Source organism: Panthera onca, chromosome A2, assembly GCF_046562875.1.
Source record: "Panthera onca isolate mPanOnc1 chromosome A2, mPanOnc1 haplotype 2, whole genome shotgun sequence".
NCBI classification, from domain to species: Eukaryota; Metazoa; Chordata; class Mammalia; order Carnivora; family Felidae; genus Panthera; species Panthera onca.
This window is the reverse complement of record NC_138340.1, coordinates 86,216,905-86,234,959: the sequence shown is the minus strand read 5'-3', so window position 1 is coordinate 86,234,959 and position 18,055 is coordinate 86,216,905. Positions and strand designations below refer to the sequence as shown.

Sequence of the window (18,055 nt, the reverse complement as noted above, 5' to 3'; positions counted from 1 at the left end):
CTATCCAGATGGACTAAGGAATTGCTTTAATTTGGAGGGTTTGCTGAGACCAGAATTGGTCCATGACAAAAGAATATAGTTGATATAACTTTCTCACTGTTTGTGCACCTACACAAAATTTATGGTGTTCTCATGGTAACTATTGAATGGATTTTATAATTTTCGTTGTAACATCTTAATTTATTTTTTAGTTTATATAATTCTATTTAAAACTGAAATTCCTGATTCTAAATTTTAACACCATTTTCGTCTTTCATGTCCCTGAGAAGATTATGATAGCAGTTTGCCACATAGCCCTTGTTGACTTGCAATTAAAGCTTGGATGCCCATGTTTGGTATCTTTCAAACACACATACAGCTACAACTGACTGTACAGTAGCAATTAAATATTAGAGATAATGAGTACAAGGGGCATCGAATAAATTTCCTGGGGCACCTGGGTGGCTCAGTAGGTTAAGTGTCCAACTCTTGATTTCAGCTTAGGTCTTGGTTTAAGGGTTGTGAGTTCGAGCCCCATGTTGGGCTCCATGCTGAGCATTGTGTCTACTTAAAAAAAAAAACAAAAAAAACCCCCTACATTTTCTATTTTAGCCACAGTCATCAGGATTTCATTTACAATGATAAAGTCCTGGGTAAACAAAGGTGGGAATCATTGTAAATTGATATCAAAAGCTGTTTCACCCTTAAAAATGTTTAAGCTAGATTGGAATATAACTATTGTCAAGCAAAAGGATGAACATATATAATAATTGTGTAGAAATATGTGCATTTTTTAAATCCAAAATAGACTACCTTTTTGCTATCTTTTATTATAGAACCAGCTAATTCTTGGTGTGATGGGGGTTGATGTATCTTTGGAAGATATTAAGCGACTAACACCACGTTTTACAGTAAGATGAAGTTTACTCTTTGGGTATCTTTTTATTTTAGAGCTCTGTACTAATTTAGCTGTCTATAAAACATTTAAGTAATCCTCAAAAATCATGTAGTTAACTTACTGAATGAACTAAATGTTAAGATCTTTAAAATAATATAAAGATACTATGCTGTCTTTCTTCATGCTTTAAAATGTGTTAAGAATTTTTTATCTTTAAAGAATGTGATTTCTGACTGTGACCCAGGGATTTTTTTTTTTTTTTCCAGCTCTGCCCCAATGGCTATTATTTTGCAATTGATCCTAATGGTTATGTTTTATTACATCCAAATCTTCAGCCAAAGGTATGTATATAATTTGTTTACAGTGATTAATGCAATTCTGTAAAATTAATGGTTAATGCTCTTAATAGATTTGTCATCTTTAAATTCATTATATAGCACTAAATATAAAGGAACATTAGGTCTGTAATGTTAATACATGACAAGACCACAGTTTATAATATATGAAAGTGTGAAATCACTATTCATTTTCTCTTACCAATTTAGTTGTCCCATATTCCTATGGAATATTTAACCAATATTCACAACTCAAAGACAGCCATTATTGCCCCATGCCTGAGTTCACACATCCCCTTGGGATTTTGATTAAGGCTATAAGGTAGTGAGGAGATTGCCCCAGATGGGTGTGAAACTGATAAATAAAAGTAATGTTCTTCTATGCACAGATCATATTTTCCATCACCCTTTTTTCTAGTAATTATCTCTCTTTTTCATCTCCCAAAGTGCTTTTTTCTTTGTACTTTTGAGCATGCTTAAAAAAATAGGAATGAAATTCAATAAGTACAACTCCATGGGATGAGCTTCAGAACTGGGAGGTGTTTATTAATCAGGGAGTTATCAGAAAGTGACAAAATCACATAGATGAACTTGTTGTTCTAATCTCTATGCTAAGATATGAAATATTTTCCTAAATGTCTTATCCAGCTTCTTTCACTTTCCATTAGTGCTTCACAGGTAGGATGAAATATATTTATCCGGAAATAAAAACTGGCAAAATCATATTACATAATTGTAAGTTATGAGCATCTTCAAGTTGTTGCTTAACTTTGGAGATAACACTGAAGATACTTTAACCCATGCTAGAGGGAAATACATCCAGATTTAGTCATACTATCTTCTTTCCCTCGGTCACGAATAGTTAATGTTAGTGATATCTTTGGACATACACAAGTATATTCATAAACACACATACATTTAATGTTGAGTCATTTAAATACTTTTCAAATCAATGATAATTAAGAACCATTGATATTGAATGCAAAAATGTACTAAGTGGTTGTAAGAAATGTGATGATTTTAAAAGTTCGCTTGGGAATTTATTTCCATATAAACTCCATCATGATCTAAATATCAGCTAATCAAATGTAGCTGCCTCTCATTCTGCACTATATTTAAAGTGGTTATTTTATTATAAAAATGGTATAGACATTTCTCCCCATTATCATTAGTCTATCACAGGCCTTTATAAATATGTCCTGTTAAGTTCCTCTTAATAGAGTTATTTATGATTAGCCTAATATTCTCTGATTTTGTCACAGTTGAAAATTTGTATCTTTTTAAATATTTTTAAGATTTTTTTAAAAATTTGCAATGCCATTGTTTGGTTTTTGTATATCCAATATATTTTAATTTACATTCCCACAACTGAAGTGATTTAAAAGCAGTAACAATGTAATGTGTTGAAAGGTGTGAAGGATCCCCATTTTTATGATTGTAGGTCTTAACTCCTTCTCCAAAAGGAAGTAAAATATATCACAGACAAAATAATAAAGAAGAATAATGAGAATAATGTACATACAATGTATATAAATCTATCATTTAAAGGCAATAATTTGAAAAAGGTTTTCCCCCTTTTATACATTCTTCTGATAAGCACTATTTACATAGAAAAATTTTACTACTATTTGATGTTAACATCTATTTGTCTCAGATTTGGAATAATTTATTAACACTCATATAATTACAACAAAAATATAAATTCTATAGAAAGCATTATTACAGCCCAGGTGATTTTTTTTTTTTTAGGACTATGTTAACTTTTCATATTTTTACATAGGAAATTATTAGAAGCAAGTGTGCAACAAAGATATTTAGAAAATACTATTTTACATAGTAAATACATAGAAAATACTATTTTACAAAACCATTAAAATACATTTGAACAATTGATGTGTTCTTTTCTCTGAAATTTATGCTTGTGAATTAAATATGCTTGTGAATTCTCATCATTAGATTAAACATTATTTGTGTTTTGTGGGTGATGGTGCATGCTTTGCAGGTAGACCAAAGAACTGCATAAAAGGATGATAGAGTGTAAGACATCTTGTTTGTTTTAGAAATTCACAAGTACAAAGGACAGATATGGTAACCACTAGTATACTAACAAAATTATTCTCAGTGCTTTCATCAGAAATTTACCAGTAGAAATAAAGGAAGATAATGCTGTTCCATAATATCCCCCCCCTTTTTTTTAAATAAGGTCAAAGTCTAGTGTTATTGCAAGTATTCTTTGTTGAATGCCTTGTGTTTTCTTCCTGAAATTATAATCTTAAGTTATTTCAGTACAATTTTGTAGTTTGTAGAAGGCAGTATGAGTATCCTTCAAAAAGGCTAGAATCTCAGGAAATAAAGTAGGTATAAACCTTTTACATATCTAATTTTCTAAGCAATCATTGCTAATCTCCTCATGTCTCCACCATGACCACATTTGACAAGTACTGGATAATGTATCCTGCTTTATTCCAAAATGCATTTTACATTTCTTACTTTTTGTTTCATAAGAATAACCAGATTGGGTACACTTCTAAGATACTTTATTTTGGTCAATCTTAATAAATATTTATTGTATAGGAAGTTGTGCATAATCCACACTTTAGAAGTCAATATTTAAAATAAATCTACAGTGTTAGGATTAAATTCTCCTTTAGTTCCACAGATACAACATTTGGTAACACTTCAGAAAACAAAGCCACAAATTTTAAGGGTTTAATGTTGACACTTCTCAATATCTTATAATAATTATATTTTAACACATTTGAATCATGTAAATTCTAAAATCTGCAGGATTTTTTTTTTTTTGAATCAGCATTAAAGTTGTCTGAGACAAAATACTTTTCTCACTTTCCAAATATGTACTTTTTTTAGGAAAAAAGGAAGATACTAAAATATGCTCCTAAACAATTTTTTGAATATTTTTACTAGCATAACATTTTTTATACACCACCAGTATTTTGAAACATTCATTTTATTTGTTGACATGTCATGAACTCTGTGATACCTGCTGCTGATCAAGGAAATATCTGATCAAAATTGATTGTAGGATAGAAGCCTTACCTGTATTGCAATGTAGCATGATGAATTACCACCTTTCTGTTGCTTCAGCCTATTGGTGTAGGTATACCAACAATTAATTTAAGAAAAAGGAGACCCAATGTTCAGGTAACTGTGAATGAAGTTAGCAGTGGCTTCAAATATGCTAAATCAGAGTTGAGATTAAGCTTCTCTTCCTAAAGCATCTGATTAATGCTGCCTTTCCTGACATCAAGCTTCCAGAGCATGAGTTGGAGATGAGCATCGTTTCTCAAACTGGAGCAAAAGCATTATTAATGATGGCAGGGGGTATGCATTTGCTAACTTAAGATTGCTAGCAAATTATGTAATGTCGTTAATCAGAACAACTATAAGGAGATGGCTTCTAAAAGTAAATTTGTTATTAAAATTGTGAAATTAGTGTCCAATCCATGTTTTCCTAACAAGTGCTTGTAAAATTAACTTCAAAGTGGAAATAAAAAGACAGTTCTGGTGTGATAGTTTCTGTAAACCATACATTGCAGGCCAAAATTTCTTTGAATTTCTAAAGTGTATCTTTGGATTAGAGGTTAGAGAAACTTCCCTTAAGCTAATTAAAAATGCCCAGAATTGCAAATAAATATTGTAAATTGTTATTGCCTGACAAGTTCATTGCAAAATCTTTTTGCTTTATCAACAAAATTTAAATGTTATTTTATGTGTACATATTTCTATAATTACATTAAAAATAATCAGTAGAGAGGATACTTCCTACAGTTTAGTACAGTACAGTATGAGAATTGTTACAGTTACAGAATTTCAAAATTCCGAAGGAATTTCAGTATGATTTAATGTTTTATATGTAATCCTATCATTGCTCTAAAAAAAGTTAGTGGCATTATTATGGACAGGTAGTATGATATTCAGAAGATATTATTAAACTATTTTACCCCATTCAACCCCATTTTACTTTAACTTCTTCATTGGAAAAGTAGGAGGATTGAATAATGGTTGTTGTTTTTTAATTTTTTTAATGTAGATTTATTTTTGAGAGAGAGACAGAGCATTAGCAGGAGAGGGTCAGAGAGAGAAAGGGAGACACAGAATCCGAAGCAGGTTCCAGGCTCCGAGCTGTCAGCAAAGAGCACTATGCGGGGCTCGATCCCATGAGCTGTGAGATCATGACTTGAGCCGAAGTCGGACACCCAACCGACAGAGCCACCCAGGCGCCCCTGAATAATTGTTTTTTAACCTACGTGATATATTCCCCTAGGAAATTAAATATATATATTGATCTACAGCTCCATCTCCTGAAAATTCTGAACTAATGTGACCAGGGATGGGACCCAAGTTAATGAATACTATTTCAAGCTTTCCAGGTTGTTCTAAAGTTGCAGAGCCACTGGATTAAAAGAAGCTTCAATTTTCTTCTAGCTCTAGAACTCTGTGCAATCTGAACTTCATGTTGTTGCATCAGTCTTCATATCTTTTATGACTCCTGTAGAGGTTAAAATGAAATTAGTGTCTTTTCTTGATTTATTAAATTGTCTCCTGTTACTCTCCTTGCATGCTTCTTTTTGTGTATTATCTTAAATTATACTTTTTGCATTCATGTATATCCTAGCAAATTTTCATTTTTACAGTACTTTCAAATGTTGCATGTAAATGTTATGATATAATTTGAAAATAAACAACCTGAAAAATGGTTTGTTTTATTTTTACTTTCTTTCTAAGGAAACCTCAAATGGCAAACTAGCAACCATACAAGACTTTAGAATTTTAGGAATATTTTTTGAACTATGTAATATTTTTAATCAACCTAAGCACTAATTATTTCTATTTAAAATCTGTTTAAAGGCATTCTGCCTTTTAGTTCTATAAATGTTGTTGTCTTTATGTCAGCTGATACTAAAATTTTACACATGAAAAGTGTTATATATTTAAAATATCAAACAAAAGCATTAGGAATGAAGGGACTGGATTCCAGTTCTCAAAATTCACTTGGTTCTTTTTTATTATAAATTTCTGCTTTTGAATTTTTCAATCATTGTGCCTATGATGGGTCTTTTAAAAATGGTCAGCTAGATTGCCATTTAAAAAGTACAAGTTTTGCATTGACATTTTGCTTTTACGATTTCATTTTCTTCTCTGTGTCTTTATATGTTGGATTGGGACATGATCTTCATATTGCCAATTCTTCCCGATAATGCCTCCGCCATGCATGCTGTTTGGGTCTGGTCATGCTATGCATTATCCATTGCATGTAAGATAATATTCTTATTTATGTTTATATTTTATCATTTTGATTATGTTGACTTTGTTTTGCAGTGAGTATGTTGAATTTTTAATGCTCTTATGGTGTTTGTGTGAAGAGGATTTATTTCAGGGAACTTTAAAGAAGCAATTCTGAATTATATTGTCCAATTTAGAGTATCCTTTTGTTAGTGACATTCTTGATTCATTTTTTTAAACAAAGGATTAAAATTATTTTCAGTATTGATTTTTATTTTATCTTTATGAAATATGTTACATTTCAAATGAATATTTGCTTCTGAGGCAACATATTGCTATCCAAACAATGGTCAGTATTATCACCTATTAAGCAGTCTAATAGTCATTTGTAATATTCCAGAGTCTTCTGATTCCAGATATCAAGCTTATGAGCAGTGAATAATTTTTAAATAAAAGCACGAGACACAGTTGAGATTATTTTTTTAATTTGCCTTTAAGAATATCAATTCATCAAAACCCATAGGAATCATAAACTGTCATCATTTAAATGGAGTTATATCTTGAAAGAAAGCATTTTTGTAATAATTATAAAATAAATACCTGCCATATATAATGTCATTCAGCATTTGAAGTTAGTGTTTATTTAATTTATTTTAATTATTGTTATTATTTTGGGTAGTCAGTCCAAACAGTGTTTAATTAAAATAGTGATAATCTCGTTCAATCGGTGGTCCAAAAAAAATAAAAAATAAATAAAATAGTGATAATCTGAATGTATTTTGGAAGAGCCTGTGAATCTGAAATCACTAAAATTCCAGTGACCTTGCACTAATACAGCATAATTTGTATTTATTACTTCTATCTAATTAGTTATCACATTTTGGTGGTATTTATTTTAGTCCAAATTAAAAATCCAGTTTCTAAAATCATTTAGTTGTAAAATTATCGACACCTATTATGATTTGATTATTCGAACAAACTTTGATAATCTATTATGGCACATTACATTCTTAGCATTGTTATAAAATAATCAGTGTATTTTTGTATCAAATAGTTAAATAAGTCTTCATTTTATGATTGAGAAAATTTTTAAATGTCATATGAGGTAAACTTGCCAAACTAACAGTTTTATTTGACATAGTTATAGAAATAAAGAGTATGCCTTATTCCACAGTTAATTTTACTTATTCACACCAGCAAGAAGCAGCAGTAGGAGACATTAAAGCAGAAAACCTTATCTAGTGAACCCAAGGATTAATATTCTAGTTAGATTTTAATTACAATAGGTAATCTTTATTAAAGTCCTTATGACTTGACCACGTATTTTATCTTATAAAATTTACTTAATTTATTAAATTCAAATGTAAAATTTCTAAGATTCAAATATATAAAGCAAACTTGCATCTTTATGCATCTTAAGAAGAGTATGTTTAAAAGAGTTTTACTTAGCAAATTCAAAGTTAGGGTTTTTTTTGTTTTTGTTTTTTTTAAATGTTTATTTATTTTTGAAAGAGACAGAGACAGAATGTGAGTGGGTTAGGGGCAGAGAGAGAGGGAGACACAGAAGCAGAAGCAGGCTCCAGGCTCTGGGCTGTCAGCACAGAGCCCGACGCGGGGCTCGAACTCACGAGCTGTGAGATCATGACCTGAGCCGAAGTTGGACGCTCAACCGACTGAGCCACCCAGGCGCCCCCAAAGTTAGTTTTTAAAACATTTTCCCTCATCTCTTACTTTTTATAGAACACAAGTAAAGAAATGTGTATCACTTAGATGTTACCTTTGTTTTATTGCCAAATATGTTATCCACGTGGCTTCATTTTGTTCCTTTCCCATCCTAATTAAAGGAAAAAAGTTTCAAGTAGATCTTTGATTGTCATATTCACACGGAACCTGTAATTATAAATGTAGTATCTAACATACCACTCGAAATGAGACTGTCTTCAGTTGGTGGCAAATTAAAATTTTCTTGCTTCACAGAAAGCTCAAGTCCCTACTCTATTATTATCTTAAAATACGTGTATGCAAAACAATATATCTTTGTATAACTGTTTTGTCAGCCGTTTAATACACCTTAGGTAAGTAACTTCTATGTAATTATTTTTGTGTTTGAATATACATTGAACTGTTTACATACAACATCAGTTTTCAATGTCATATATGCTTAATTATTATTATTTTCTCTGTAGAACCCCAAATCTCAGGAGCCAGTAACTTTGGATTTCCTTGATGCAGAATTAGAGAATGACATTAAGGTGGAGGTGAGTGTGTGCCTGATCAGGTCAGATCCTGGGGTTCACTCATTCCACAGTATCTGTTGAGCAGCGTCATTGTGTTATCTTCTCTCCTAGATCCTGTCCACACAATGGTGAATGTTGTTTGTCTTTAAAATTTCTAGGGTTGGGCTCTCTTACACAAATGATCGTATGAAAAGGAATGAGTATTTTTAGTTGGGTGTGACATTAGTTTCTTTCTTTCTTATCCCATAGTTAGAGGTATTTTAAGTATTTCAATACAAATATAACTTACAAATTGCAATAAACAACGCAGAGATGGAGGACATTGCTACAGAGCTAAAAGAAAAGTTGGAGGGAATCTAACCATCCAGCCACCCAGTGAGCAATGTGAAGGGCAAAGCAGCCATGTTTGTCTTTGTATACTTAACCCAGAAACATTTCTATTTTATTTCAAAACTAAAACTGCATGCCATTTCCTCTGAGAGGGTCTTCCTTAATAATAACGATAACTAATAATAATATTTATTAAGTGTCAGTCATGGATTCTCAACAGCCTTTGAAATAGATACTATTATTATCTTATCTTTATTTGTTGAACTGAGGGTAGATTTTAGGTCCAGAGAGGTTAAACAGCTTGTCTCATTAATCAGCCAGTAAGTAGCAGGACCAGCATTTGGATCCGGCTTTTGCACTTCAGAGCAAAGATTTTTAAGATTCTTTTATATGGATTAACTTCTCCTCTCATCTATGCAAAGGCCACCATATTTCTTTGAGAATTTGTCATGGTGTGTTTTGATAGGCACTTGCTTTACGCGTTTTACACATTGACTCCCTCATTGTAGAACAATAGAATGTAATTACTCGTTATTATTACCCAAGACGAAGACATAGTGCTGGGATGTCTTAGGTGATTAATGAATGTTTGTTTTAAAGTGTTTTCAGGTGATAGAACAGGATCATGTAATAATAAAGAGCATGGTCCTTGGGACTCTGATGTCGCTGAGTGACTTTAATAATATCATTTAACCTATTACATCTCACAATCAGTCTCATAAAGTAATCGACTATTCTTTCATTAGTTGTATTTTAAAAATTAAGGGGTGGCTGAAGATAATTAAGGATACCTTTATTATTTTAAAATATGTAAAATGACTGTAACGTGGTAACTTAAAAGAATGTGGTAACTTTTTAAAAGATTATTCCCAGAGAAAACTACAACTACTGGTACAACCAGCCTATTTTTATTCAGTCTCTTGTAAAATAAGGTATAAACCTTTAAATATCGATACTTTAATAATCGTATTATGGTAGTCACTTGAATACGTGCAATAAAGTGATTCTTTCATCTTCCCTTAGATTCGAAATAAAATGATCGATGGAGAAAGTGGAGAAAAAACATTCAGAACTCTGGTTAAATCTCAAGATGAGGTAAAGATTAAGTCAGGCTTATTAAACAAAACGTATATGTACATAATTATATTGGTAGTTTGTCTTTTGTATTAAAGCAGTATTTATAAAACAGAGATGTCTCAAGTAAACATTTTTTAAGGTCTTTGCTGGAAGAGTATTTTTAATAATGTTTTTAACTCTTTTTAATTTTTCTAAAGCATGTTGCTTTAAGTTTCTTGATGTTTTACATTAATAACTATATTCTTGAAAATTATATTTCATGTCTCCATTTTTTATCATCTTAGGAAATAGAACACAATTTAATGTTGTGCCATGTTCTTAGCCATTTCATCATGCAGAATTGAAGAAAATATGTAATAGCTGTGTTATATGATATCTACATGCAGATCTTCTAATTGTTGGGTTCCATATATTATTTTGTTTGGTGTTTTAGTTATTTACTTTTTTTTTTTTTGGTGTATCTTCCATCACTATTTATGCATTTTATAATTGCCTTGCATTTAAATCTGAAACTAAATCAAGAGATAACCCAACTATACCCATAAATCACTGGTACAAATAAGTAATAAACTCATATTGTTTGATACTGATGTGGAGGAACTATGTATATGAGCAGTGTGTCTATCCATTATCAGTCACATGTGGAGTAAATACACAGACATTCACATATTTGAGTATTTAAAAAATATATGGAATCCAGAGGCTTTGGAGCCTGGAAATTTAAGTGTATGTATATAACTTACATCCTTTTCCTCACATTGTTATCCTTTTTAAATGTATACATTTCTTGAATTCCTCAGCAGATCTTTGTCTAGGGTGGAGCTAGGATCCAAATGGGATCATTCATTAGCAGGTGGCTTTTCTCACTTAATACTGTTAGGAGTCCCCAGTACCAGAAGACAGGAGGAGGTGTATATCGATTGCAGTCATTGTTGAAATGTCGATTCTCTTTACTTAGACTTTAGCCATACTCGTGACCCGCTTACTCCTCGAGGAAAGATGTAAACCATTCAACAATTGTGCCAACTCTTCCATGTTGGCACATGTCGTTCTGCCAATGAGAACTCTTTGACCTACACATTCTATCCTCAAGTTATACATTAATTTTGTTTGTTTTGAGTCACCTTGATATTTTCCTAGTTTGCCATATTTTTTGCCATATTTTTTATCACTAATATGAAATATGTGAACATTATTTTTTTTTAAGAATTTTACTAGTCTAAAAACCTCATAATTCCTGTTCTTCCTGCCTCTGTCCTCTACACACATACAGTAAATCATAGGAATATTTGATGTATGGAGACAACATGAATGGTTGTTACAAAATGAATCTGGCATTATACATTTACTTTATTCTCCCAAATTAAGTTTTAAGACTTAGATACTTTTATTTCATCAATAAATTATAGAAAATAATAGTATTTAGTCCAGCGGTCAGTTAAATTTGATAGTGATTTTAAAGTGATTAGTGTATTGCCGAACACCAAGTAACATTTCAGTGAATATTACTGTTCTGATGAGGATAATAAAGCTGGAGATAACTAAAACAAATGTAAAGATGCATAATAGCCATCACTATACCTAATGGAAGAAAGAATGATAATTTCTTTACTAGTATTCCATAGTGACCTATGAACGATTCTATATCCATCAAGTTATTTTGCTCTGTACTTCCTTTCCCTGGTGGATTTCATTTTTTTTTTTCTAACCTTCAGTGGTACTAAGTAATTCGTCTCTTATGCTAAATACTGTAATAATGGCTTGATAAGAATGATAATATCCTAATCATACATTTGGATGTACAAACAGTACATTGCTGTCCTGATATTACCAGTTTCTTATAAATGCTGTCTACTATGGAAATATCTGAGGCTTCTTTAACATATCCTAGTCCTATTTTATTATTAAAATTGTATTTTAGAAAATGTTTCCAATGTTTTGAGGTTTATAATTCAGCATGAATTACTAATATTTTGCACTAAAAAGACTTTAAAAGTTATGATGCAGATGTTTATGTTTGTGCTAAAATTTTGCTTTACACACAGACACACACACACACACACACACACACACACACACACACACACACACCCTTAACAGAACAAATAAATGTAGACTAGAGCAGACATTTGTGAAGGAAGGTTTGGAATGACCACAGTATTTATAAATAGATTTTAGCGTTCTGCTTTTTATATGAACTCACATAGAATTTATAAGGTGATAACAACCATATCAAACTTTTTTTCTAGAGATACATTGACAAAGGGAACAGGACATATACATGGACTCCTGTGAATGGCACAGATTACAGGTAATTAACTGGATTTAAATATGCATCGTATACCAGAGTATTCAGTTCTGTGTCTTTCACCTATTTTTAGTAGCAATTTTCATAATAGATGAATATTAAGTCCTTGCATTTTCATAAACCATTTTCATTGTAATTAAAGCAGAAAAGTTATTTTTCCCAATGCAGAAATGTATTAAAATTAGAGCTTCTGATTTTTCAAAATGGAAAAGATGGAAAAAAGCTAGGAATATAAAATTTGGAAATGAACACATATGTGATATAAATCTATTTGATTTATTTGTATATATTGCTGTTAGCAGTAATACATGTTGACAAAATGCCCTAGTCATTTGTAGTCATCACTTCCGCTGATTTCCTCATTTAAATTCAGTTAGTTTACATTACTTACCTTTTTCAAATTAACATAAAAATAAAACCACCTCAAAGTATGATCTGATATAAAATGCTCAGTTGGTAATTTACCTTCCCTAGTGACAAGTCTGTAATATCCCGATCACACCAATGGACTGAGCGTTGGAAAATTGGACAGGCTAATACCCTGTAGTGTCTTGAAAATTCTCCATTCTTCACTAGCTGAGCATTTCCTTCGCTTTCTTCGTGTAACTCTTCTCTGAGGTCATGGCTTTCCCTGTGGTCCTACATCCTACAGGCTCATAATCCTGAGGTTGTTATGGATATTTCCTTGTTACTCATTCTCTCTTCCTCTTCCCTAAAATCCCTCTCTCTGAATCTTACATCATCTTCCTCTCAGTCCTATAAGATTTCAATTCCTGGCTCACTGTACAGTCACATAGATCACGGTTTCTGATGCTATTTTTGACATACCCACACTTATGTAGAACAAAACAACAATTATTTACTAAGTCAACTTTTAAGAAGGTTTTAAAATTCAAGCTTGAAGTTTTTATTAATAGATTTTACAGACATAAAGTTAGTCTGTCATATTACTGAAAAGTTTTCTAAATGTTTACTCTCAATTTCTCTACTTAACTGGTCCTGAGCTGGGAATAGTTTGCAAATGAGCCAGGTCTGTGGAGCACACTCTAATAGCGCTGAGATAGATGATTTTTTTAACACCTGATCCTTCAGTTTATCTCCTCTTCACTGTGTGGGAATGTGCTCTCTTCCTTTTTTCTTACACGAACAAATTTTAAGTTAGAAAAACTCTATCCCTGTAACCCTGACAATGAGTCAACAATGATGGCAGTCATAATCATACTTTGAGGGTATTTTAAATTGTCATTATAATTTGTTTAAATGTGTTTGTAAGAGTCTCACAAATGCCCCCTACATGCATACCCTTACCCTCCCACAAACCGTGATGGGACCGAACGTGGCCAGATTGATACCCCAATTCTGAGTATGTTGCTCCTTGTTCACAAACATTTATTCTCTTCCCATTTTACTCCAACTTAAATCTGGACTTCCAAGGCAGATATTCTCACCTCATGTTTCTATCCCAGACAGCCTGCCTGTCATGCCTCTCACCACCCTCCTCATGCAGTCACTGTTCTGTGGCCCCAGCTTGCCCACTTTGTCATGTTTTCCAAACATTTGCTGCCCAAATCTACGTCTTTGGGCCAAATTCGGTCTATTTTCATTATAAGTGCTTCCCTTGAATCGCTGTACAAATAAATTCACAAACAACAATGGAGAACAAAATATAACATCTATATAAAGAGGGGGAGGGGGAAATTGGCATGTTTTGATTTACTGAATGAAGTACCAAATTTCATGTAGTGATTTATGCCTTCTTAAGCTTTGTTGTAATTTAGGTATTACAGTTTGAAATATAGTAAGTAATGATTCTAATAGAATGCTTTTTTTTTAATGATGAATTTAGTTTCATAGAGACAAATGATTGAGCTGAAAAGTACGTTACATTCCATTTAACTCTGTTAACCATGTTTATGTGAGTCACAAAAATATTGCGTGGGCTCTATCATCCACCTGGTGGCTGCTGGCTTTATTAGGTTTTAATCCCTAGGAGAAAATAAAGCAGCCTTGGTCTGTTGATTTTATATGGAGGGAGACAGCAAACACTGCATATGACAACATCATTGACTCAAAATGTTGGTAAAGATCTTATCGGCTATAGGTTGAAGAAATAACCGTTGCCTTGAGATGGAACTAAATTAAGTGTAACTATTTTTCTATAAAATGAGGTGTAGCTCTTAATAACAACCTGAGACATGCAGCCAATAAAATGTATATTTGATATGTCAATTTTAAAACTTCTCCTGTGTTCCTCAGGAGTTTCAACACTATTTTTATGGTACATGAGATGTAACCCAAGCTTAGAGAGTGACACTGCAGCAGCCACATGATATAACGTTATCGGTTTTAATTAGAAGTTTCTCTTAGCAATAAATGCTGATGGAGCAATAAAAATGTCCTAATTTCCCTTGAGAGGAATTTGTAGGAGACAATCTTCAAATGCTCAGTAATTCTACTCTACATTTTATAAATGGCAAGTGAATCATGAAAGGTCATCTTGCTTTCAGACTAATTTCACTGCTTATTTTAATTTTAATCTCTCCCTCCACTTAAAGGAAGTTACCTATAAAATGAATGGGTAGATTTTCATTAAATCTACATAACATTTTATTTCTCTGACCTTTCTCCATAAGGATAGTCTATGAATTACTTAATGAAGGAGAAAGATTTGGGAATTGGAGGTAACAAGCATCCACTCATTTTGCTATCTTGACTGCAAAAATAAATTGTAGGAAATAAACCCTTGCTTTTTTTCCCCTTTGTATTTTTAACATATATTTTCATAAGAAGGAAAACCTGGAATTTTATATTTTGTCCTCTCCTGTACTGTCCATAAAAAAAAAGCAGATAATGAGATTATAGTTGCACATTCTCAAAAGCTTGGGAAACATGCGGCTTTAGTGACTTAAGATCTGCAAGTGCATGTAAATACTCAGAAGCCTAGAAATGCACACCTTTTCCTGTGCATTGCTAAATTTTAGATTAAGTATTAAAAATGAGTGCTAAATGAGTCACTTGGTCATATTAATCACGCATCACTTTTTGAAAATACTTAGGTCAGGGAATCTTCCTGTACCTTCATTTTTTTGCACCCTTAGTTCTTAAGTTTCCTTCTGTACTAAAGCATAGCAAAGGTTATTCGCAACTGTAAATGTGGATATGGAATAATGAGTTATGTCCTACACAAATATATTAGCCATTTCAGGGGTGGAAGAATTACACATATGCAGTTGTGTTATTTGAAACTGCATACTGTGCAAATATTCTGACCCCTTTTATATTCTGTAGGAAGAACCAATAGGATGAGCAGGCAGCCTTTCTTAGTGCTAGGAATTAATCTGAATTTTCTTATCAGCAGACACTGGGGAATTTGCCTAAAGACTAGAGTCTTAAATGGTCAGTATTTCACCCCTCAAAGGGGTATGTTTCAGATGGGTTTATGCATTGCGTAGTAAAAATGATAATACCATTTATGATCGTTAAACGGTGGATGTTTGCTACAGAGCACTCTAACATAATGCATACTTCATGAAAGGGTATGCAGTTAGTGTAATATTTATTTTCTTTAAACATAACCTTAATATTCTTTTTAAACACTTGAAGTATTTCAATACACTTTTCTGAAAATACAGTACACATCACACTTCTTTCTCGGTGAATTCATGGGCACATTTAGTAGCTTATTTTCCTTGGTGTCTCTTCTGATTCCCTACGAGATAGAGAACTGGATGACTCTGGATGGCAAGACCGAATTAAGTACTCTACTTACTGAATGCGTTTTCCTGTCACAGTAATATGTCTCTTCTTTCCCATGAGGAAGATCTTTGGATTTTCCATTAACTGGATGTGTCTTTTTTTTTTTTTTTTAAGTTGTTTGTTTGTGTTTATGCTTCTCTTGTTTCTATTGCAGTTTGGCCTTGGTATTACCAACCTACAGTTTTTACTATATAAAAGCCAAAATAGAAGAGACAATAACTCAGGCCAGATGTAAGTACTATGAAAGCGACCCCAGAGTCTATTTATCTCGTAGTATCAGATGTATAAATCTGTCTAGATTTTAGAATGCCCAAGGCCTATACATTTTAGTAGGTGTTACTACCAAATCTACAGCAATGATTCTAACCCATTCCAAACATGCAAGGAACAAGAAATATTCTACGTGGATAGAATATGAGCAGGTACCCAGTCTCACTGGCATCCCCACCATCCTACCCTGCCTTGCTTTGTGCTCATAGAATCATTGCCGTGCTGTGTCCTCTGTCGCTGTCATTTGGAGGGTCTGCTAGCTGGTGCAAAATGTTTCACATCGCATAGTCTCTACTCATGGCACTGTGCTAATAAGGCTTTATCTTTTTTTTTTAATTCTTTTTTCTTTTTCTTTCTTTCTTTCTTTTTTTTTTTTTTTTTTTGCATTTGGCAAGAATAATATTGTGCTCCACATCTACTTTGTTTGAATAAATGAAATTGCATTGGTCTTTGGCTTGGCAATTAACTTCCCTCTCATAATCTAAATTAATGTCTTCAGTAGCTCAAATGAATTATTTTTTTAAAGCATCATTTGGAATGTGGAGTAACTATTAACATTAGTGCATATTTAAAGTCCTTATTAATCTTTGTTTGGGGTAACTACATTTAGTGAAGTAAAATGACCATCATATCCTTTGCACATCACTTACTACTACTAACTTAAATTTGCTGTTGTGATAAGTAAAAAAGCATTATGTGTATATATACCTTTTACATCTGACCTGAAGTAAACTACTGTTTCTTTCATTCCCTTGTCAGTTCTCTTTTGTTTTCTGCAATCCTCGCCCTCGTTATGCTAATTTATACCTTTATATTTACACGTTCACTTGATAGATAGATATGATGGTCTTTTGACAACCAGCAACTTTGCATGAGCTACTACTTCACTTGATAAATGACGGGATGACTAGTTGGTCTTTGATGTTTGGTAAATGCTTCTGAATAGAGGGTAACATCACCGGTATTGCACCCGCGCTAAACACTTTGCAAACTAGACCCTTGAAATAACCACAGTACAGAGAGGATGCTCTAGTAGTAATTGACAGGATATACCTTCCAGTCTTCAAAAGATGTCTTTTTTTTTCCCAGACTACAGCTGTACATAAATAAACCTTTGATCTATGCACAATATTTTTATTCAAGAAAGTCATTGAATAAAATATTGTTTGTGACCCCCTTTGCTTTACCCTCTTTTTTTTTTGTTTCCCTGCTTTCTCTTTCTGATGGATTTTCACAGCAAAAAAGGGCAAAATGAAGGGCAAGTATTTTCTTGTTGCTCAATTTCTTTGTTTAGTACACTTGACATATCCACTGATATTTCCGTTCCTATTGGATATTATCCTCTGTGCTTCTCATCTGCTAGATTTTCCTCCATGATCGCTCAAACCTTAGCGGCAAAAAAGGGGGAAAGAATATGCTTGTGTTTTCATATGCAGCCTATTTCACATTCAGGTTTTTTCTGAGGCAGTAAATACTTGTGTGTTTGTATGCTTCCTCTTACTAATTTACATCTAATATGAAAAATGTTACTAATTCACTAAAGACATTGATGAGTTTATTGAAATCATTTTCTTTACCATAATATTGATAAAAAAAATTATGTTGACATTTTAAATGAAAT

General features: G+C 32.5%; 1 protein-coding gene across 9 annotated transcripts in view; it reads left to right on the top strand.

Annotated features, from left to right (window-relative positions):
• The window catches only part of CACNA2D1 (calcium voltage-gated channel auxiliary subunit alpha2delta 1), a 499,516-nt gene that overhangs the window by 435,875 nt on the left and 45,586 nt on the right, over positions 1 to 18,055 (top strand). For 4 of the 9 annotated variants that reach the window (XM_078442515.2, XM_060632341.3, XM_078442516.2 and 1 more), the window contains 7 exons: positions 816 to 890; positions 1,144 to 1,218; positions 8,643 to 8,714; positions 10,047 to 10,118; positions 12,350 to 12,411; positions 16,319 to 16,395; positions 17,672 to 17,692. In XM_078442515.2, coding sequence (XP_078298641.1) covers positions 816 to 890; positions 1,144 to 1,218; positions 8,643 to 8,714; positions 10,047 to 10,118; positions 12,350 to 12,411; positions 16,319 to 16,395; positions 17,672 to 17,692 — 454 coding nt within the window. Of the gene's footprint in view, positions 1 to 815; positions 891 to 1,143; positions 1,219 to 4,317; positions 4,375 to 8,642; positions 8,715 to 10,046; positions 10,119 to 12,349; positions 12,412 to 16,318; positions 16,396 to 17,671; positions 17,693 to 18,055 lie in introns of all 9 variants that reach the window. The other 5 variants (XM_060632338.3, XM_060632340.3, XM_060632343.3 and 2 more) reach the window with 5 other exon arrangements.